The sequence below is a fragment of the Cololabis saira genome, chromosome 3 (genome assembly GCF_033807715.1).
Source record: "Cololabis saira isolate AMF1-May2022 chromosome 3, fColSai1.1, whole genome shotgun sequence".
In the NCBI taxonomy this organism is placed as follows: domain Eukaryota; kingdom Metazoa; phylum Chordata; class Actinopteri; order Beloniformes; family Belonidae; genus Cololabis; species Cololabis saira.
Window position 1 is genome coordinate 14,477,999 of NC_084589.1, and position 24,371 is coordinate 14,502,369.

The 24,371-nt window shown below is 41.1% G+C and overlaps 1 protein-coding gene across 1 annotated transcript in view; it reads right to left on the bottom strand.

Moving 5' to 3' along the window:
• The window catches only part of LOC133425747 (zinc finger protein 236-like), a 75,441-nt gene extending 72,608 nt beyond the window's left edge, over positions 1 to 2,833 (bottom strand). Inside the window, exon 1 of the mRNA XM_061716326.1 lies at positions 2,735 to 2,833. Within this exon, the coding sequence (XP_061572310.1) occupies positions 2,735 to 2,786 (52 nt within the window). The 5' untranslated portion in view covers positions 2,787 to 2,833. The remainder of the gene's footprint in view (positions 1 to 2,734) is intronic.
• Between the last annotated feature and the right edge of the window lie 21,538 nt (positions 2,834 to 24,371).

Here is a 24,371-nt window from a genome sequence, read left to right on the forward strand (position 1 = left end):
TCCTTTTAGTCAATGCAAGTTAGCACAGACTGCCTGCTGCTTGGATAAGCTTCCTCCTCAGACCCTGACCATACACTGACAAGTGTGTAATAAAAACAGTCCCACGCATGGCTGCCTGTTTAGTTTGAAAGAGGTGATGTCAATTATTGCTGAACCAAACTAGTGGCTCCATGTATGGCAGAGGGACCGCTGAAACCAAACCCATTCTCTTATCCAGGCTGTAAAGATGTTTATTATTTCCTTTGCAAAGATGGGTATTTTAACCTGTGGTCAGTCTAGAAGCTGCAACTACATTCAGACTTGTAAGGCAGATGTAGCCGCTTGACTGGAGTCAGGGGAGTGTGGCTTTTGTGAAATGAGTGTAACAGGTTAGTGGTACCCACTTCAGCAAATCCTGCATAACAAATGTAACTGTACTCCTATATGGGTCTGTGATGTCACAGAACCCTGGAAACTAATAATAGAATATTGAATCATAGGTGTTTTCATTGTGTTATTTAATTGGTAGCCACTCAAATATTGAGAATAAAAAACAAGTTTTGCTATTGTCCATATGCATATGCTTTTATCTGAGGCATTTATTTTTCATATGCAAACAAGATAAATGTGGGAAAATATATTTATGCAAAGACACGAAGCAGACTTTCTGTGCATCTTTACTGATACAACTTCAGAATCAGAATCAGCTTTGTTGGCAAAGTTTGAACATTGCCCGACAAGGAATTTGACTCCGGTTATTTCGCTCACTGTACCCAGATTTAAAAGTAACAACGGTAAACAACAAATGTACAGTAAATAAACAATATGGCACTTATTAACATATACATTACAATTAAAAAAGTGAAAGGTTCAGCAGTAGTGGGGTAGACATGGCAATGATAGCTCTTAATAACAAATATACAATTTTTAAAAAGTGAGAGGTGCAGCAGAATTAGGTAGATATTATAGATTATTGGGAGGTGCGTTGTTACAGCATGTTGCACGGTGATTGATTCTCTGAGTTATGATATAACTTGATATATTCAGTCATATTCAACAGCTGAGCACCACACACCCATCTCGCTGTTGCGTGTCACTGACGGGCATGCTTCGATCATGGTGGAAAAATAAAGAAATACAACTCTGAAGTTTATTTCCCCGCAATGCAATGTTGCGTTATTCGCAGTACTCGAGTTGCAAAAAAAAAAATCAGGGGGGATGGTGGATTTTATCATATGGGGACAGATAATTTGTGCTGATTACAAATAATATAATATATTACAAATAATAGCACTGACCAAAACACCTGCAGAAATACTGCAGGAATGACATCGCAGCAGTTAAATGCAGCCTTCTGTAAGCTTTAAATATCCACTGGACTTACATCAAATACATCAAAACACAAAAATAAAGAACTGTTTTCTGAACTTATAAATATGACTCTGTCCTTCTCGAGATAAGTAAAATGGATCACTGCAAAAACTCAAGAATATTTGTCTTATTTCTAGTTAAAATGTCTCATTTTAGTAAAAAAAAAAATCTCATTACACTTAAACAACAATTTTCACCTGTTGCAAGTAGATTTTTTTCACTTAAAATAAGCAGAAAAATCTGCCAGTGGAACAAGATTTTTTTGCTTGTAATGAGAATATAAATCTTGTCCCACTGGCAGATTTTTCTACTTATTTCAAGTGAAAATTTACTTGAAACAGGTGCAGGTGCAGTTTTACAGGGGGGATGATTTTGACCGTTTTTATTTCAGGGGGGATGCCATCCCCCCTCATCCCCCCTCAACTTGAGTACTGACTGCAACAATAACAGTATGTCCATACTTTAATTCCTCGAAGTAAAAGTATATGAATGAATGAAGTTTATTCAATCATGACAACACAAAAACAACACAACACCAAAAAAAATACTCTTGTCCCACTGGCACTAGATTTTTCTACTTATTTCAAGTGAGAATTAACTTGAAACAGGTGAAAATTGTCAAATAAGTTATTTTTCTGGTGATGACTCTAAATGTTGAAATAGCAGTAAAACCACATTAATTGATGAAATGACATAAGGGATGGAAAGGAGGGATGGCAGTTTTACAGGGGGGATGATTTTGACCGTTTTTATTTCAGTACTGGTTATTCTGTCACCAAATTTAAACCAACGCTGCAATCACGTGGTAAACAAACATGTAACAAGTTACAAAGCGAAACGACTGTGCAAAATAGTGCAACTGTGTGCAAATGCCCAAATCCCAACCCGAACACATGCAAACATTAGTGTTGTTTAGGTGAAGGAGAAACTTGTGCAGTTGTTTAGTTCCTGCAGCCTGACAGGCTGCTCTCTCTCTGGTCTCTGAACCAAAACAAAGACAACTTAGCAGTGTTAGCCGCAGAGCTAACGGTAGCCATGCGGGCTAGTTAGCGACAAACAAAAAGATAGATAATAAAGCAGCGTTTGCAGAGAGAGGCGAGCGGAGAGCGGAGCGGGGCTGCGGGACACGTCCTCTCCCCGCCGACACCAATCTGCACTGGAAGCCAATAAGAAGAGCCACCGAAACGTTATTAATATCATTCCGCCTCAATCACTCCCTCGCCGCACAAAGCAAAGCCCACCCGCAATACTATATCCGGGGACTATATACACCACGTTCAAGTGGGATTATACGAGCCGCGGAGTCGCGGAGCGGAGCGGTGGCGGGCTGATAGGGTAGCCCGTGTGCTGTATTATTTATTAGTTGTGTTTTGGTGCTTGTTACCTGTTCCGTCGTGGCTTTTAACTCTCAGTTTACGAGGCCGGCCCCGCGGCATAGTTCCAGCACTCAAGGCGGGTGTGCGGTGCGAGAGCGGCTTTTCAAAATGGCGACTCGCTCATGTAGTTTTGGCAGCGAGAGCGAGAAGAAGCGACGCTCCGCGGACGAGGGAGACATCTACCGTTCACTCAGCCCACTGTCGGGCCCCGGGGGGAGGCTCGGCGCTCCTGCCTTCAGCGGGGAAGAAATAAGTCAAATAACAGTTATAAAGTAGGGACAGTTTGATGTTGATACATATTTTCAATAAAAAAGAATAAAAAAAAATCCTACAGTTACAATAGGCAGGGCCTTCACACCGTCAGTGCTCGGGCCCTAAAAATAAGGCGGTCGTTTAACAGTACTGCAACAATAACAATATGTCCATACTTTAATTCCTCGAAGTAAAAGTATATGAATGAATGAAATGTATTCGATCTGCTGCATCTCTCACTTTTTGTATTTTTTGTATAATCTTTTGTATAGTTTGTTTTTATAATTGTATATTTGTTATTTTATTCAGACCTGTCATTTTTCTCTACCTCAAACTGCTGCACCTTAGTTGTTTATTTGTATATATGTCAACAAGTACCACATTTGTTTATTTACTGCCTAAAAAGCGAAATAACCGGAGTCAAATTCCTTGTTGGACAATGTTCGAACCTGGCCAATAAAGATGATTCTGATTCTGATTCTGACAACACAAAAACAACACAACACCAAAAAACTTTGTGCACAGCATTGACATTTCACACAAAACCAATAATCATGTGTTGAACAATGACTGAATAGGCATAGGCAGAAGCAAACTGCTTATAAGAGAGATTCAAGATTCAAGATTCTCTTTATTGTCATTGTAACAAGTGCAACGAAAGGTAGGGTGCAGGCCTTCAGTACAACAAAAAACAGTGCAATATTAACAATAAATATATAAAACAACATAAAAATAAAAGCCTGCAGTGTAAAACTGTGGTAGAGGCAGAGAGAGAGGGATGCAGGTCTGATACGAGTTTCCTCTGCAGGGGGACTGGACTCCCCCTTAGAGATGGGGTGAGAACTTCAGTCATCTGGGAGGGGGCTCGGAAAGAGCCAGTTGAGGTGTTTTGGTCACCTGGTGATGATGCCTCGTGGAAGCCTTGCTGGGGCTGTATTACGGGCCTGTTCCACCCCGGGGAAGACCCAGGACATGCTCCAGAGGTTACGTCTCTCAGGTGGCCTGAGAACACCTTGGTTACCCCTAGAAGAGCTGGGAGAGGTGGTTGATGCGAGGGAGGCCTGAGCCTCTCTGCTTAGGCTGCCGGCCCAAGACTCAGACACAGATACATTTAAGGTAATGGATGGAAAAGAAGAAGTTAAACTGACTTGAATTGAAACATGCTTTTGTTAATCACCAAAGGGAAGTTATATGGTTGCAGTATATAATAAGGCTAAGTTACCAACTTTCTTTTTTTGGCTACCAACCTCCACAAAAGCAAAGAAACAACAGAAAAGCAAAGAAACAACAGAAGGCAAAGAAACAACAGAAAAGCAAAGAAACATGAATAGATAGTCAATTGCACTTATAAGCCTCAAAAATAGCTTTATAAACCATTTTCTTAAAAACCAAAAGAGAATGACATGAATGACATGGCATCATTCCAGAATTTAACTCCAGTAATGGAGACACATCTCCTTTTCATACCTTTTTTAGCTTTTTGTACAGTAAAATTGCAGACACCTCTAAGATTATACGGAGTCTCCTGAATATAATATAATAATTAAAAATGTTAAATACACCTTAATAACTGTTTTATTATGTCCCTTTGTAATTAGATCAAATTTGTAAAATCTCCTTGTATTTTGGGAGAAAATGCGAAAAAACAGGCCTATAAATTACAGTTAGCAAATGAGGTCTTAACAGATTCATTTAATATCATTTAAAATTAATACTTTGTGATGGGGCCATTAACGCACCACTGTCATTATTAATTACCTCCAGCAGAGGGAGCCATTCAGTTACGAATGACTGGCCAATTGTCTGCCAAAGCTCCTGGTCATACAGTATCAATAAGCTTATGTTCTGATGAAACGGGCTCGTCCAACTTATCATGACTGTGCATTTCTGTCACACAGTCTGCAGATGTGGATGATTTGATTACCATGCAGTGAATATCCTGCCTGACATTTGGACTGTTCCCCCCTCCCCGGACTCCTCTTTGTCCTGCTCAGACTGGGTTATCTCCAGAGCCTATCACAGGTGCCACAGGCCCAGAAGAAGAAGGGTACGCCCTTGAAACGCAGCCAGTCCATTACAGTGATTCACAGAGAGACGGATAACTGTGCACACAGAGAAAACGCATGCAGGCTGAGGAACACATGCCAACTCCACGGCTAAGTTTGGACCACAAACCCTCTTGTTGTCAGGGAACCGTGCTTTCTGCCGCAACACTGTCCTCCTGAATGAAACCGTTTTCACAATTAAATAACATTCAGCAGTGCATGTACAGGCAAATATGAATGGTATGACATGGTTGATATTGAAGACACCTAATTATTTTCGTCTTTGCGGTTGATAATCTCATGCTGGTATTACAAAACAGAAACTCTTTCGTAATGTATTCATATGCCGGGACTTGAAGATAATTTATTTTCTGACAGACATGAAAAGGGACTTTTTGACAAAGAGAAAACACTCCAGCTTTGTGTAAAGAACTGTAAACAACAAGAGCGTGGATATTTGGCAGGACTGAGTCAGAGTGGTAACATGTGTAGAGGCTTTGACTATGACTTGGCTTTGGTATTTTAGGGGAATGTGTTAGAAATGAAAAAATCCGGGGATACGTGCACCTGAGGAAGTTATAATCTCAGTGGAAACACATGTGGAAAACTTGCTTGTTCTTTCCTTTGTTTTCAGTCAGAGAACGTCTCCCTCTACAGTTTTAGCGGATAAGAAAGTGAGTGCTTGTTAATTTTGCAAAAGCATCTGTTCTCTGGCAGGCCGTATTCCCCTTCAGCACGTTCCTTTGCAGCAGGACGGGCCTCTAATCTCACCCCTGAAAACAAAAGGCTGGACATGGCTCTGACCTTGTGGGATTGTCCATATCCCTTTTTTCTTTGCGCTCTGGCGTTGCTCTGCCCCCTCTCACTGCACTCAGGAGGAGAGAGATCAATCATTAAAATTGTCGTGAGCTCTGGGAGTGGGATTGTCAGGAAGCCCGCCCCCTCCAGGAGACATGATAAACTCAGGTTGGGAAGAACATGCAGAGGGAAAAAGCAGCTGAGTGAGCTGCTGTTGCTGCAACACTGACATCGATGATAGTGGCTGCTCTTTTTTTTTTTCCACCAACGAGGCTAGACATGAGTCAGACTTGGAAATGCAGCGCTCGTCTGCAGCACTTTGCAGATGAGGTATCTTGTGAATAAACTCCTGCGCAATTAAAGATTTATTCCCTTGATTTCTGAGCAGTTGGTAGCTTCTGTGCACTTTAACGACATCAGACTAGTCAGCCAAACATCAATTGTCCTCGCTGGTTGTGTTTTGTTTTCAAAACCGAGACATTGTTGTCTGAAAATTCAGCCTGGTCTTGGGCTGAAGCAGACAAAGACTAAGTCAGACTGAAACAAAAGAGAAATTCACACCCAATATTCCTATATGTAGCACGAGGCCCAGCTTGTACGTTCCTCGTTGACGGAGGGAGAAGGGTGACAGGTCTCGCCGTGACCCTCGGAGCAACCTTGTTCAGGAGCATTTCACATCCTGCCAGTGCGTCTTGTCCCAGGTGCGGCCGAGTGTCCCCCCCCGGGCTGTCAGGGAGCGCTGCACCCCTCCCTGAAAACCAATCATTCTTGGACATCACAGAAACAGCATGTGACAGCCACGGCCGCCTGGGCGTTCTCCCCGGCGACCACCCTCAACAGGGGACCGGGGAGGGAGGCCCATCGCTCGGCAACGCTCTCCGGACCAATGCTTCTCATTTGAAGCGAAGAAGCAAGAAGCTTGCGGGGACAGAAGTGGCCCTTTTTGTTTCTGATTGTTTTATTGTGAAAAGGAAAGTTTGCAGTCAGAAGCATAAAAGAAGTTTGATCTAACACGTCGTGGGTAGCTAGACAGGTCGTGAAAAGCACTTGCTAAAAGCAACGGAGAAACAAAAGGATTAAAATCATAGCAGAAAATGATTAATATTAGTATTAGATATGCATATGTAATATGCAGGCGGTCATAAAAACCCAGCGAGAGCTCAAAATATATCCAATACAGGCTGTTGGATGTGTCATACTGCACCTCTCTGTCTCTGCCTACCTTCGCCTTTTGTTTTGTGCAGCCTGTGTGCTGCATTGTGCAGAGGGAAGTACAGGAGATAAGGGAGTAGTTCCTGCTTATCCACCATTTAGCCTCCAAACTTAGAAGGAGTGGGAAGGGTAGCAGGGGGGGGGCTGGCAGTACGCAAACCAAACCCGGATAATCAGCCAGAAAGGTGTGCACACAGACACAAAGCAGAGCTCCGCTACTTTCAAACGCAGCTCAGTCCACGGTCAGCTGTGTCGGAAAGATGAAATGGCTTTGCAGGAGTGTTTTTGTAATCAATAATGCATGGCTGTCCATCTTCGGAAAAGAGAAAACCCCTCCAAACGCACCGGAGGCATCACACACTTTTCATTTCAAGCTGAAGGTCAGCGACGTTCCCACAGTGCAGAGGAAGCAGCCACATTCAGGAAACCATCTTTGAACAGGCTCCTTCCACGCACGCACCCAGTATGTATGTTGTGTATAATCATTTAGGCAACTCAAGGAAGCTCTCTCCGTGTGATGAAGCGATGAAAGTGGTTAAAAATGGGGAGATTGCATCTTGCAAACGCCTCCAGATGCAGATGCTACCAAGGAAATACTCCTTGGATACCAACAGGTAGAAGTACGGCAACCAAGCAGCCGGCAGATTTGCATTCAGAGTGAGTTGGGTGTGGAGGGCTTAGCCTGCAAGTTATTTCTAATAACCTGAAAACATACTGCCTGCTCACAAGAGAAAACCTCATATTTCTCAGCGCAGCAGCATGACAAGGAGCCACGACACCAGAGGTGTCAAGTAACAAAGTACAAATACTTCGTTACCTTACTTAAGTAGAAATTTTGGTTATCTATACTCCACTGGAGTAATTATTTTCAGACGACTTTTTACTTTTACTCCTTACATTTTCACGCAATTATCTGTACTTTTTACTCCTTACATTTTAAAAACAGCCTCGTTACTCTATTTCATTTCGGCCTTTAAAAAAAAACTATCCAGTTAAATTGCTCCATCCGGATAGAGTGAATTTGGTTGTGGTTGTTTCAGATGTTCTTGTCCAGTTTTGTTCTTACATCCGTTCCCTCAGATTCCTGCAACTAAACTTGGATGTACATTCCAATAAAGGTTAGGATAAATGATAACATGCCTCTGAAGTTTGACTTTTTGCACCATTACAATACTTATAGGCAACTAGTCATCATATCTCCTGCTCTCTGAAACACATGTTAATGCTCAATAGTACACATATATGGTTCTTTAATATATTTGCATTATACTAAGATGCATTCATTTTCAATGGCTTTTGTCCTTAATGGGTTTTTTCCCCCTTACATTACTTTTACTTTTATACTTTAAGTAGTTTTGAAACCAGTACTTTTATATATATAAACTTTATTACGGGCTCTAGACCCAATATCAAGACATACAACATAAAAAATAAATAACAACTACATAAACACATAAAAACATACTCTTATTCATGAGAGTCTTAAAAGGCACCCATACCAATGTTTCCATAGATAGGATTGATATCTGACAGAACTGGCTTGTGAGCTTCATTATGATACAGTTTTGCGAATCATCAAGTCTAGACATAAACCTAAACATCAGGTTCCTCAAGAGAGCCTGTAGAGTGCTTAGGCCTGAGTCACAGAAGAGTTTACTAGCACTGGTACTCCTGGGCTTTTTCAGCAGTATCCTCAGACAGTCATTGTATGCTACCTGAAGTTTGCGCAGGGTCTCCTTTTTGTAATTGACCCATAATGGGGCTGCATACATAGGGGTGCAGTAAGCACGAAACAAGCTCACTTTCACATCATCGGAACAATAATGGAATTTCCTGACTAGCATGTTTGCTTGGACATACAACATGCGTCTCTGCCTGTACATGTCAGCATCATCTTCCATCTTGTCAGTGATTATGTGCCCAAGATATTTTGTACAGTTAGACACACAAAGGGATTGCCCTGACAGGTAAAACATTGGAAAGTGCAGCATCTGATCCTCCTTGGTCCTACATATCAATACAACACTCTTTTTTGCATTGTACTGTATATCAAACTCAACCCCATACTCGGAGCAGATATCCAACAGCTGCTGGAACCCTACAGTGCTGGGGGACATAATGGCCAAATCGTCTGCGTACATCAGATGGTTTAACAGAGTGTTCCCTATCAGACAACCTGTCTTACACTTCCCCAACTGCTTGGACAGGTTGTCCATGTAAAGGTTGAACAGGGCTGGAGACAGAAGCCCCCCCTGCCGTACACCATTGCCTACACTGAAGGGTGAGGATAGACTGTTTCCCCATTTAACCTGCATACTTTGCTTGCCATACCAGTAAACCAGGATACGTATGATGCATCCAGGCACACCCCTAAGCATGAGTTTAGTAAAAAGCTTATGGTGATTTACTCTATCAAATGCCTTGGAAGCATCAATAAATCCTAAAAGCATTGTAGAGCCCTGACTTCTGTAAGATTCAACAGCTTCTTTCAAGGCATAGATACATAGATCTGTACTATGCTTAGGCTTAAAACCAAATTGATGTTCTGTGGTGTAAATGAACTCACTCAGTCTATCTAGTAGCATCTTTTCTAGAACCTTTGAAAGAATGCTGGCTAAGGCGATGGGTCTATAGTTCTCCAAACTCCCTATTTTACCTGCCTTGTCCTTAATGACGGGCACTAATGTGACGGTCAGCATGGTGTCTGGCAGAATACCATGTGTCATCAGCCCTGTGAGGCAGATGGACAGCAGTGCTGCTACTCTGGGGCTGGCTAACTTAAGATGCTCCGCAGTGATGTTATCCTTGCCACTAGCTTTGTTATCAGCTAGTCGCTCTATAGCATGATAAACCTCATTGGGGGTAAAAAAAATCACTTCCTCATTTAGCTTGCCCACACAATAGGGCTCACTTTTGATACAATTAAACAGAGCTGCATAGTGCTGCCTCTATACTTTTACTTGAGTAAAAAACTTGAGATGATACTTCAACTTCTAAAGGAGTATTTTTAAACTCTAGTATCTATACTTCTACCTGAGTAATGAATGTGAATACTTTTGACACCTCTGCACGACACATGTGGCATTTAAGCTCACGCAATACACTTCCCCATACTCAGACTTTTATAATGTTCCTATTTATTCTTTAATGCATGTGCAGAAGGACTCAGTATTTACATGATTGCTTGAAGATAAAACAAAGCCGTTGATTTATACTCACATTTGTCACAAAAGAATTTGCCTTTAACCAAACCAGTGTGGCGATGGATGTCATTCTTGTTGAGTGTAAGTGTAACATGACACTTGTGCACAGCCGAGGAGATGGGCAGAGAAAAGCAAGACCTCAGCAAAGTCCCTTTGTTGTCAGCTGAATGATCCAGCACTTTTCTTTGTGTTTTATGTTCCTCTCAGCCTCCACAAGCGTGTGGATCATCACAGCAGAGATGCACCATCACAGATGACAGTTCACTGCCACCGTGTTTTATCTCACTTATAATAACTTGTTGGAACTGCTGAGCAGCGACTGTCTTCTGTCGCTTGATCAGAGTTAATCAGGAGCGAAGCACAAAGAAGGCGGTGCGATGATCGATGCAGGAATTAAAGTCGTTATTAACTAATGACCAACTAGCTGATTTTCTCCCTGCTTCGTTTTAACAAAACAATCAATATCTACAATTGAGTTAATGAGGGAGCTCATCGAGCATGAACCATCAGGATGTTCCTGGTTTGTGTTTTCAATTAATTTCAATTCATAAATCTTTATTTGGAACATGATAACAGTATAAAGTTACAGATGTGCTTGAACACACTTAAACAAGGAATGCAAGAGACATTTTTTTAGTAGCAGCAGCAGTCTTGACATGTTTGAAAAGGAGTAGGAATAAGTTATGAACTCAATACTATGTTTTCAGATGGACCCTTGTTATTGGATATAAAAAATCTTGACCTAATTTTACACAGTATACATATAAATATTGTGGTATACCTGAGTATAAATGAGTTATTATTGTCATGTACAGTTATATGCCAATGTAATAAACACTATTTACCCTGAGTCCCTGTATTCATCTCTACATAAAAGCATACGTTATTTACCATGTAAATTTATATTCACCCGTGTACAATCTTGGTCATTACAAGCATTCTTACTCAGATATTTCTACATGCATTAAAGCATACATGTACACAGATACTTGTTACTGTCCACATATATATATATATATATATATATATATATATATATATATATATATATATATATATATATATATTTTTTTTTTTTTTTTTTTTTTTTTTTTTCAGTTGGATCTTGATTTATTTAAACTTTTGAGACATGAAACATCTAGACAGGTTTCTTTTATTAACCTCACCTCTCCCAGCGAGCATGAAGAAAACCTTATAGTGGAGCTTGATCAAATAATTAATCCTTTGCCACCATGAATCCTGGTCCTCGTGGGCCCCTGTCCTGCATGTTTTAGATGTTACCTTGCTTCAACACACCGATACAAGTACCTGTGTCATCAACAGAGTTGTGCAGACCTTGGTGACAAGCTAATTAGGACCATTAATTAGAATCAGGTGTGTTGGTGCAGGGAAACATGTAAAACATGCAGAACAGGGGCCCACGAGGACCAGGATTGAGAAACACTGAGTTAATATAATGTGGTAAATGTTTTTTCTTTGTTGTTGATGTTTTTGATATTTCTTATATTCTTTTTTTTCTTCATGCACAAATTTAAAAATGTTAATTTGAAAAAAATATATGTAGGTTCAGTGTTAAAATTGTTATCTTCCGAAACAGTAATTAATGGGCTGTAAATTGGTAATTTATCTTATTGAAACACAGAGGATTGATACCCAATAACCTACAAACCTTTTGTTTTCAAGTGACCATGATGTTATTCTCTCCACCTTTATTATCAAGATTTACAGCTTTTTTATTTGCTGTAAAAACTTGGTCTTTAAATTAAACACACGAGATCCCTAAACTTTTTCTTTCTTTTATCAACATCCATCTTTCAGCCACTCTTAAAGATCTATCCATCTCCATCCGTTTTGCATTATGAAAGAATGTTCATCACCTACTGGGGACCCGTCCTCGGTATCGATTTCCCGGCGGCATCTCTGCATCTGGATGCTTAATTATTCTGACCGTAGCGTATCCTCCTCTCCCTGCAGCTGCTAGAAGTACAGATAAGCACCCCCTCTCCCCTCACACAAACACACACTACTGGGGCTGTGAAGGAGTGGAACATTTGTCTCCTGATATTTTCCATAAGAAGCTAATTTGGTGAATTTGGGAAATATTAAAATATGGAAATCAAACCGTAAACAAGATTGTCCTGTTGAATGAGATTAAAGAAAAGACTCTGGTGCTCTGCAAAGCTTACTGCTGCTATGCCATTAATACAAATATAGTTCGCTAAACAATTGTAATAGCCCATTTTTTCCGGCAGTTTAATTCATTTACTATTAATGGTGGATAGAAGAACAGAAAAAGGCAGCATGAATACGCGAGTCCTCCTCTATGTACACACTAAATCAAACCGTAGCAACATTCTTGTACCGTTTCAGAAAACTGACAAAGAAAAGTCAGAGAAGACTTTACTTAACCAGCCTTTTTTCATTGACATTGGGTTAGCTACCTGGTATCTGTGACCTATTTTGTTTTAGTTAGTTAAACTTTAACACCATAGATTAAGAATATTTACCTTAGTTATTCAATCAAAACTGGATGCAGTCTTTAAATTCAAAAAGCGTGGCTTTCATAGTCATAATGCAGTGTGGGGGATTAGAAATGTACCTTTTCATTTGACAGGGGAATGCAAAAGGTTAAATTTAATTGAATTAGCATTAATATGATTGTTTTAATCAACAAGGACTGGATAGACGTCCGGTGATGTCACCTGTTGGTTGTCTGAACAAAGCTTCTTAGAGCTACGTTGCTAAACGTCTCTCCCAAACCCGTCCAGGCCAACCTGATACCACTTGAAACTGTCAGTCAACAGACCCAAAAAGCCATTTTATCTTTAAAATAAGAATGACTTTGCTATCTTAAGTCTTTTGTCACAGGTCAGATGTCAAAGAAGCACTAAGTGGCTTAATCGATGACAGCTAGCCATTAGCTATAGCCAGCCATTAAACAAAAGACTACACCCACAATTATGCATGCATACTGTAACTGTGTCTTTATATGATTTAAAGTTAAAAATGATCCCCTAAACAGCTGTCATAAATGTCAAATCCAGGTATGGAGGCAAAACCATTGTTTGAATCAGGGTGTAGGCCTATATGTTTATTTGTCCAGCAACATCTGACATTTTAATATGGCGATCAACAGAGATCAAGTCGTATTAAGAGAGAGCCCCTAGTGGTCGGTTGAGAAGTAACATTTTCTTGACTGCTGTGTTTTGGCCACGGACTAACAAACTTGATGTACCGGTAGTTCCTTAGTTTTCTGATCAGAAATAATTAATTAATCCCGTTAAATAATTTTTTTGTAAAATAAGATAAAGTAGCCTATAGAATGAATAGAGTTGTATGATAGTTTATATATGAATCTATATAAACCTGTTGCACATATTGTACTGGGGCATATACACTAACTGTTATGAAACTGTGTTTACAGATGGCTGTTACATAAAGTGCATGTATGTAGTATTGCACAATGAGTTTGAACTAAAATAGATAAAAGTGACTGTGGGGATGTGATAGTAGCTTGTGGAGTTTGGTCCAAGTGTCGGTCGGTCTGAGGGACGAGCTCTGAAGTCTGATGACCTCACAGGCCGGGATGACTTCCTGTGGTACATCTTGGGGGAATGAGGCTATTGCTGAAAGTGCTAATATGTTTAGCCGGTACGTCATGAAGTGGGTGGGAGACATGGACCAAGATGTGCAGTACCTTAGCCAACACCTCCTCTCTGACACCACTGTGAGAGAGTCCAACCTCTCTCCAGCAACATCCCTGGCCTTACGGATCAGTTTGTTGATTCTGTTGGCGTCCGCCAGCCTCAGCCTACTGCTCAGGTGTTCTGCCAATCCTTGCTACCTGCCGAGAAATGCTACTTTGTGGTTCTGTGCATGCGCACAGTCGATTTTCAAAGTGCATCATTTCTTGCACGATGTAAAATTGATAATATGGGATGTTGAGTATTTGATCCTTCAAAATACACTACATGACATGAATTGCATTACACTTTGTGAACATTATACGATAAAGAGAAAAAAAAAACAATTATATCGCTTTATTTGATATTCATTCAGTCATCCGCCTTTATTTAACCAGGCAGGTCATTAAGAACACATTCTTATTTACAATGACGGCCTGGCAAGCGACAAGGACCACTTGGGGGGAAAAGAAGTGGGCTAGGGAGTAAAACACAGTAAAATAGTAGCTCTACAAAGGTAGAAAATCATTAGGGAGCATTTGGCAAAGCAAAAAATGGCAGAACACCGGCACACAACAGCTAACATGATAGCACTGGCAACCGAAGCCTCCAATCACCATTCATTTAACCAATATTAAGCTGAAATATACACACTTTCTTTTCTTTCCAACTAGATTTAATTCCCCTAAGTTAGCTAATAACAGCAGGATTTTCCCGTTAATTGTATGCTGCACACAGTGCATTCTTCTGTGATTTAAAATTCATATAGTCATATGCACAAACAGCGTCCTGTTACCCCAGTTCTTGCAGAAGAGAAACACTTTGTGGCTTCATTTTCCTTAGCAGACACACATGTGGCCACTTGCATGCCCGCATGTATGCAGCCACCTTATCAAATTGTAAAATCTAGTATGGTGGGGGTACAGTGAGGATGGCACATAAGGATAATCAACCTCCCACCACATGGAGCCGGGGCCCCGTGACAGCTCAGATCAATTAGACACTATTAAAGGCTGGTCGCAGAACAGCCATCTAGACTACCTAATGTCTTCTTTTCCCCCTGCACGCTGCTAACAAAATCCATCTTCTTTCTTACCCAAACCTAATTACAGGTAGAGATGCAGTGCGTGAGATGAAAAGCAGGGAGACGCTTTGATGGATGGCGAGCTCCTGCAAAACAGAGCAAACAGGTAATTAACATGACAATGGGGACGAGGCGGGGGTCTCACACAAAGACACAGGAGTGGAGCTGCTGCGAGTGTCTGCAAGCAGAGGTGTGCTGATGGTGGCGATGTGTATTACGTGCACGTGTTTCAGGGAACAAAACCAACAAAGTGCAGAAATAAAGGGAGTTGAGGACAAGAGCAAAAAACTTTGATGTGTTGTGAAATGTTCCCGCTACGTGTGCGGCCGTGAAGTGGAATTGATAACAGTCTTACACAGCTCTGCAGGGAGTGACCGGGGGCTTAATGGAGGTGTTGAATCCCTGTGCATGGATAAATTATTTAGCTTTTGACAAAGTATACCTCATAAATATTTCATTACAGCATATTTACGAGAGAATCATGACGCTGTGATGGCTGTATCCATTTAAATTGATGGGCGGGCAGGAAAAGAGCTACGCTTCCCTTTCAATATGTGTGAAATTCTGAACAAATTGTCTCATTTTTCCATCAATTTTCAAAGCCATCATAAATACATTGTTCATATTGTAACATACAAACAGAGATAACACTAACAAAGTAATGGGAAAGCAACTGCGCGCTCACATGGCTCATGAGAATAAAACACACACCTCATATGCAACACATGAGCTGTGGGAGTTGCACAGAGTTGTTAGCGGCACAACAGTATGATTCCTCGATGGCCAGCGTGTTCTACTTTTGTCAAGGTTTCTATGTTAGGATGGCAACAATTGCTTGGCAGCAGAGTCCTTTGGTAACTCGTGTTTCTTGTTATTTTCTCTTGTTTTTAGAGCCTCTTAATGCTCCTTTAGTCATAGTTAGGCAGCTGAAAATTGATATTGGCAAACACACGGGGGCGTTTAACCTCAAGCTGCACTGTTCACAGCCCAGAAATATATCAGTCAAAGGTGAGGAGTCTTTTGAGCATGGCAGGCTGTTTCTAAAACAGTGTTTTAATATTTGAAGTGGTTTATAGAAAGAGCTGCAAAGACCTCTAACAATAGAGACATGTCAGCCCTGTGTGATTCCTGCCACCATGAGCCGCGCAGCAGAGATGATCCGTCACCTGTGAGCGAATCCTTTAAGGGTGAGTTTAGCTGTTTGGGAGTCAACTGGACCAGCATGTTGCTTATGACGCAAGTTCTGGCACCAAAATCTCATCTTGTGCCTGTAATAACAGTCTAGCCTGTGGGCGGACAGTCATACATTCACTGACTGTTGACAGTTGACATTGTTCTCAAAGTGCACGGTAAGTTAGATTTAATCATATGCCACACCACAATGAGATTTTTATTTTTTTTTGTCTATGACCTATTGGTAAGGCAGTTGAAAAGTAGCAGTAAAATGTAAAATATATGTATAATGCTGTTGAATTAGTTGATAATGTATGTAGTGGTAAAAGTTCCAGGTAGCCGCTGCGTCTAATAGAAGTATGTAAGTGATATATGGTTACTGATACTGATGCAGCCATGTGTGCACAGCTACAGCCGGTTTAGATAGCAGGTATTGACCCAGCCTAAGAGGCTTCAGACTTGATGCTTTTTAAATCAATTTGAATAGTTTTCCATCTTTGAATGTCACTGAAAAGTTTTAAGGAGTTCATTTGAGGTCAGAAACCCAAAAAGTTAAGTAACCAGTGGTTTTTGGTTCATTAAACTGTAATGTCTTATGGTTGTTTTCAGATAAACCAGTGCAGTAAAAATAAACAATATTTTCTTTTGAAATACAGTTAATACAATAAAGTACTGCAAATTTCTGGACAAAAAAAGTGAAACGTGTAGATGTTTACCGTAGTTTATTGTTTTTGTTTGTGGATCAGGAATCCTGTCGTCTAGATACTCTGTCTAGTGTCGGCACATCCTGAGTGACTTTTCTTTGGAGTTTTGACAATAATAGAATAGAAACTCAAGGTCACCGTCAGTTTTTTGTAACAATCCAATAAGATAAATTGTCTTCATGGATTCCTTTTCCTCTGAAGTGACAGCAACTTGCATAACACTTTTCAGAAAAAAAGTTATCACAAAGAAGACCAAAGGTTTGGACACACCTTCTCATTCAAACAAATGGGAAAGTGTGTCCAAACTTTTGGTCTGTACTTTATATCTATAGATATATAGATATCAATATGCATACTGATTTTTCTCTTCATAACAGTCCGGCATCCATGAGAAATAGCTAGAGAAGTTAAATAAAAGTTGTCCTACAAGGTATTGAAATAGAGCAAGCCTTTATCTGACTCTAAATGCTTGAAAAATGTATGAATGCAAAACATGGAAGGCCATGTTTTGTAATAAATCGTCCAACGTGTTGCCTCCTGTCTTCTCTAACTGTGAATTAAAGTCAACCCTATGAGGAAAAACTGTTGCCACCAATGTTTTATAGACATACGGTATGTAGATAAATTACACACATTTCATACCATAAAATAACAATGTAACTGTGATACAATATTGCTCTGTTTTTATATAGTATACAAAAACATGAATCATGAATTCAACTCAATGAAGGGTAAGGTGTTTTTTCTTGTGATTGACACGTCTGAAGGATCCATTTAAAATCTTTCCAATAGTGGCTTATGATCCAAATCATGATCCCCTTTCCCCTTCACTTTATATAAAATAGATGATGCGGTAGTCTCGGGTAATATAGTATGTTTTATTCAGAGCTTAAACTATGAAACAAAAGCTGTTGTAGCACTATAAACCCTAACCACTGCACATCAGCTTAGATTACATTCAGACCTGCGCACACAAGAAAATGCTGTAAGCCCCGTGCTTGATGGCCCGTCACATGATCGAAACACACAGTAATTCTCAGTCTATGCTGGAAATGCTCCTCTGGGATTATTGTTGTGGGACAAGACTCCTTTGTTTTGGATTTCAACGTTACATTCTCTCTGCACTCAAATCATTTCGTAACTACAAAACAGCTTTCTGTTCAGCCACCAGCAGCACCCAATGTAATCAGCCAAATGGCACTGACCTGCCTCCTTCTTTTTCTGCATATCTCATTACTTTCTGCAAAGATAAGACTTACGCACATGTTGCAAAATCGCCTTTTCATTACTGTAAATAATTCGGCCACATTTCCGAGCTGATGACAATTAAGCCACAACGGCCATGTGTTGCACCATAGCTATATGTCTAGGTAGCACAATGTGGTTGTGTTGCAGAGAAGTGGGTGTGAATGAGAGACTTACAAATGCTTTCAAGGGGGACGCTCTGAAACTTCCAATGCACATTTGTCATGCTTTTAAAGTGATTTACAAATGAGAGGCATGAGGGCTTTGTGAGGGAGACAGTGAGAGAGTTTTTCAGAGAGGAGCTTTGTGTGTCGCTGCCTACCCACGGCATATAGATGGACTTGGAAATTGTGTTTGTGCGTCATCAGTGGTCATTAAACCGAGACACACACCAGGGCCGCGATGGTGATGAAGGCGAAGAGGAAAACGGGACACGAGGAGCAGGATGAGGAATGCTTTCTTGAGACTTTCATTAATTATTTAATAATGCATCGACAAAAGATCTGGAAGAAAGAAATTTAGAGTAACTTGTGGGGGGGAAAAGGGAGTAGAGAGGATGGAACTTCACGATCCTGATCTGAAGTATGATTATTATATAAATATGTGATTTCTTAGTGAAAAGTGTCTTTTTTCCTCATCCATTTATGTGCACTTTACTTCAACTCCACTGACACCACACCCACTGCTCCCTATGCACACACACACACACACACACACACACACACACACACACACACACACACACACACACACACACACTACCACAGAATAATAATATACAATATCTTAAGTGCAAACCCTTTATTTTTCTTGCCACTTTTTCTCTCATCGTTAAGTGTTCGGGGGTGGTTTGTTTGAGCCAGGCAGCTCTTCAACAAAGATGAGAGGGACGAGAAAAAAAAGACAGAGGAAGAGGGAGGAGGGACAATCTACAACCCACCCATCCCCCATCTCAGTTTAAAAAAAAACGCATGCCTTGCCATGATTTCCTCCCTCACCTTCCTATATGAGGCCTGTGTTGTTGTTTTTTTTTAAAAATTTTCAACTTTCACTTTCCACACGCTGGCCTCGACTATAAACGCAGAACACCTTTGTTTGAGTGTCGTGACAGTTGGTAGCGTTGATTTGAGTGATGTTGCTCAATGCAACAGGTTACATGTGTTACGAGAGCGTACACATGTACTGAGCAGAGATAGCCCACAAACATGTGCTTATATAATTTCCTGTTCTTATGGGAGCGCTAACACTGACGAGTACAGGCCGACGCGTATGAGCGTCAGCTGTTTTTCAGCAGGGTTTCTGTGTTGGATCTATTGTCACCGGCGGGGACTGTGTCGGGCTGATCCAGGCTATAGTTTGCAGGGAGGATCGGGGATGGGGGTGGGTGGTTTTGAACTGGGATGCTGCCGTAGGTGGTGTTTGTGTGTGTGTGTGTGTGTGTGTGTGTGTGTGTGTGTGTGGTGGGATGGGGTGGGGTGTGGGGGGTTGGGGTCCCTCCCCGCCCTCCGTGTCTTCATCTCTTCAGTACTTGAGTAAAGTAAAACTAGAAAGGCCTAATTACAAAGTCAGTCGCAGCACTTTGGGATCAGACAACAGCTGTCTGTGGCAGGAGCAGGGAAGTCAAACCCGGGCGCTCAGACACACATCTACACGTGCACAGATATAATTAGTCAGATAAAGATAAGTGGAGGGCAACACACAACGCCTGCTGCAAAACAACTATTTGTTAAGTTTTAAAGGGTGAACTTTGTGCTGAATTGAAAATGTGTAGATCGTCCACAGAGCTTGTAAATTAACCAATAAAACTATTTACACAAGAGATTAGAGAAAGAAATATTCTCTACATTAGGTCAAATCATCAAAAGTAGCTGTATTATCAAGGAAATGCACGTCGAAAGTATAAGAAATAAAAGCATTTGTCTGGACCTGCCATCACATTCACCCCGTTATTCTCCCCATCTCCAGACCATGTGTTTACACACATCCTGAGACATCTGATCACAAGTTGTCAGTGTTTTTTTACACTTGGCATTAAAATGTGTGCCCAGATACAGAGGTGACCGGATCAGACAGTTATTTTCATGTGTGAACCCCAAATATGTCGGTATTTCCAATAATGAAACACAGCAGCTGGAAATAACTCAGACAAAAGAAAAACAAACAATGTATAGCAAGAAGAAGAAGAGATGAGACAGATGGGGCTTTGTTTTAAAACTTCATTCAACAATGGGTATGTACAACACAAATCAGGTATTCATCCAACATAGCCAGACAACCGTCATACACTTATTTACACACACTACTACACAAACACCAGCGCATTATCAAACAACACACACCACTTCCATCACCGCCTTCCGTCTTTGTCTCAGGTCCTAATAAAAGAGTTCAGGGTAAACCCTCCAGACAGGCACATCCGTTTCAAGCGTCGTCATACGTCGCCACACTCATACATCCATGTGTCTCTTTAAGTCCGTTCATCCATTAGTGGGCAGTTCTCAGTTCAGAGTTCACTTCTGTGTTTTGAAATCAGTTTCAGACAATGGTTGGTGGTGGAAATGCACCACTACTTATTCACTTACTTACTTACTTAAGTTATTTGCAACTGTGCTAAAACACCACAAGAAGAAGAAGAAGAAGCAGTTTCAGCAAACATGAGGATGGTGGAAGAGATCTTGATAATGCACGCTCTTAGAAAGAGACATAAAAGAGACACACAGTAGATGGTGGTGGTCTGTTTGACCATTACATACATTGCAGCATGTGGACAGAGCATTCCTCTACTTCCTCTCTGGTTTGTTGGTCCCATGTTATGTTTGGGTAAGATGGAGATAAAAGGCAGAGTTCAAATACACTGGAAGAGCAACTGTTGGTGGGTGTTGAGTGGGCTAGTGTGGTTCATAACTATGTAGTGATTAAATATACATTTGGGATCATGCTGTCACAACACGATTAAGTCTTGAGAAGTGAGCCATGTTGGTCACCATATGTTTGGCTTTGTGCATCAGTAGTAGAGAGAAACTATGTTGTCTAGTTTCAAGTTTTCCCAAGACTTTGAAAATGCTAAATATATGCACAAATTACATTTTTTGACCCAACATACCTTTGCTCTAGGGTAAAAACAACCTGGTGACTTCAAGGTTTATAAGTCCTGCAACCAACCACTTTGTGTTTCCAAAGCTGCTCTGCTTTATATGGACTCAGAATAAATGACATGTCAAGTGTCTCACAGCAGGTGGGATCAGTGCTGTAGTCTCTGGAATCTCATGTGGATATTAATCATTTAAAAGCTCCATCCTTTTTCTTCACTTGATATCTTGTCGCAGGTAAACTGATTTGTTATGTACCCTGTTTTCCTGTCAGTCAGATGTCACTGGCCGAGGAGTGGGATACACCCTGGACGGGTCACCAGTGCATCATGGGGGTTTTGAAGAGGAATCATGGGAGCTCTAGTCACAGGTGTCCTTGACAGCAGCTGGCTCCACCCACCCGATGGTTAATCTAAACGTGGTGGGACAAAAAGGGTTGGAAATCGGTTAAAAGGAAGGGGCCAACCATCTACTTTCCGTTTTTTTCTAACCCTTCCCATGCAGAAGTAAGATTCGTTGCAGTTCCTTGACTGTCCACTGGAGGCACATCTCTATTGACTCCTGCTGTTACTAATGTCCAACTTCAGAGCATCAAACAACAGGTTTACAGCCTGGTTCAATCATTTATTTTCACATCCATGAAAACTTAACATAAAGTAATCTTTTCTTTTTCTAATTTTATTAATCAACAGTTGGCTCTGCCGATGGCTAGCAGGGATCACTTCCTCATCCGTAATCGTCATGCTACCACACTTAAGCCTGGATTAAGGTTCTGCGTTACACCAACGCAGAGCTTACGCCGTTGCCGTGACGCCGTTGTGAACCCTCTGGACTTCTCCGTCACTCCATTTCGCCGCGGTGCAGTACCCCCCGCGAGCGCTAGGGGGATGCGTTCTTTTCCTGAATGGTTTATCCGACTTTTCCGGTCACAATGAATCAAAGAGATAAGGACAACCATTGTGCAAAAAAACAAAATAAAAAAAATCACACACACGAAGAAAAGAGCGCTGAAAGTTCACGACTGCTTCACCAACCGGAACCGGAAATGCGTTGCTACCAAGCAAACCAATCACAGCCCTCTGGGTCTGCGTTGGGTCTGCGTCGCCTCGACGCGTAGTTACAATTATTGGGAGTGGCAAGTCAGGCTCGGCGTGGCGTGCGCCGTGGGTTGCGCGACGCGGTGCAACCTGCGGCGCGCACTTGCCGTCGATTTAACGCAGAACCATAATCCAGGCTTTAGCGAATCAACCAGCCGTTTGTACAAACCCAGACTCGGCTAAGCGCAGCAGTAATCTTTTATATTCTGCAGAGCGCTAGCTCTGCAGCTATTTCCGGGGGGATCAGCTAAAGGTGTTAGTCGCCACAGCTACCTTTGACTCAATACAGTGGGCGTGATCCTGTCGTCAAAATGGCTATGTGCAGTTTGAAGATAAAGAGGCTTCAGAACCGCTCCTCAGAAACCAGTGGGTCATGTGACTAATGCTTTGTCCATTGTTTTTCGAGTCTATGGTTGAAACACACCTATCCTGCCTCAGTTACCTCGAGCTAGCTATTTTAGCCCAGTTTTGAAGCTTGCCCCTTGTATGCATGCTAATATTAGGGTGGTTGTGTAGAGCTCCAACCAACAAATAAGCTAATTAATGACATCACCTGCTCTGGTCTTTAGGCGGAGGGACAGCTTGCAGTTACTTCGCTTTGATTTGTTTCTCTCTTGTATTTGAAGCAAAAAGAGGAGAGTCAGGAGAAGCATGTGTTCAGGTTTTAGGGCTAATGCCACATAATTTCTAATGATGGCTTTATTGTGGTAAAGAAATTGTTTATTTTATATTCCCCTCTTTTGTTTTATAAGTTATCATATTCATAGTTACATTCAGTAATGATTCCTTTAAAATTCTTGAAAAAGAAATTATAATCCACATCATTTTCAAAATCTATTTACAGTCTAAAAGTAAGTCAGATTTTAAAGCCCGGAAGTTACTTTTCTCAACATCAAAACCCCAACTAAACCCATTTGCTGCAGCTACTAACCCCATTAGGTACTAGGACCCTATTAAAGTAATACCACATGAACCACACGTGCTTTGAAATATTTAAAACCTGTGCAGTAACCTGACATTATTGACAGAGGACTAAAATATCAACTTTTCGGAGCTGATAATGGAGGGAGAGTGTGTGGGGGTGGGAGTGTTGGTTCGTGAGTGAGAGTGGATGAGGGTGAGGTGAGTGGGTTTTTACATGTAACTATTTCAAATATAGGAAGTGTCTGCAAAGCGTGCCATGTGGAGCCTAAACTATGTCATTCTTCAAACCAGTCACCCACATTTAGACTGGTCACCTGTATTTGTCACGTAAGGTTTCAACTAAACATGGCATATGCCAACTACTGTCTAGTTCAGAAAAGCCAGCTTGAGCTCAGTTTTGATTCCTTTAGACCCAAACAGGGATCCCATCACAAGTTGAAAGGCCTGCTGTTATTGACCCTAGTTTTCCATGACATCAGTCACATTCCTGTTTGATCAGATGGGACTCACGAGACCACCCATTCTCACTCACTATGCATTACTTGCACTGGACTAAGGTTTTTTGTTTTGTTTTTTTTACATCATTTTTCAACAAGCAGGAAGTCTATCAGACTTCAGCTCAAGCTTTTCATCTCCTGAATCTGGGTCCCCCAGGGCATCTTCATAGAGTCCATTTTGCCAGCAGCAGTCCTGAATACAGGGACCCAAGTGAGACATTCACCATCTAACGTGCTTGTCACTCTAAAGTTGTTCCTATACCAACGTAGGTGGTTTTATTGTCTAAATATAACTGAACAATGAGTCTAAAGTGAAAATAAGTACAACAATGGCAGACATGTCATTTCCTGTCTGTTAAGCTTCCAGGTGTGGTTTCTCTGTAATCCATATTTTATTGTATTGTAGTGCTTGCTTGAAGTGTTTGTGTATTTTGCTAGGAACTCTTTTTTGAAGACATTGACTCAGGTTAACTTTAGTTCTGAGTGTTGTTCAAACAGAAAAGTTCCAGCTGATGGTTTATGGGCAGTGGCAGTTTAGCTCCTGGTGTTTTGTGCATTAGTGTTTGTAGCCGTTTCCCTTTCACAGCACAAAAATGCAGGGATTTAATTATTTAAATGAATCCCAGCATGTCCGTTTAC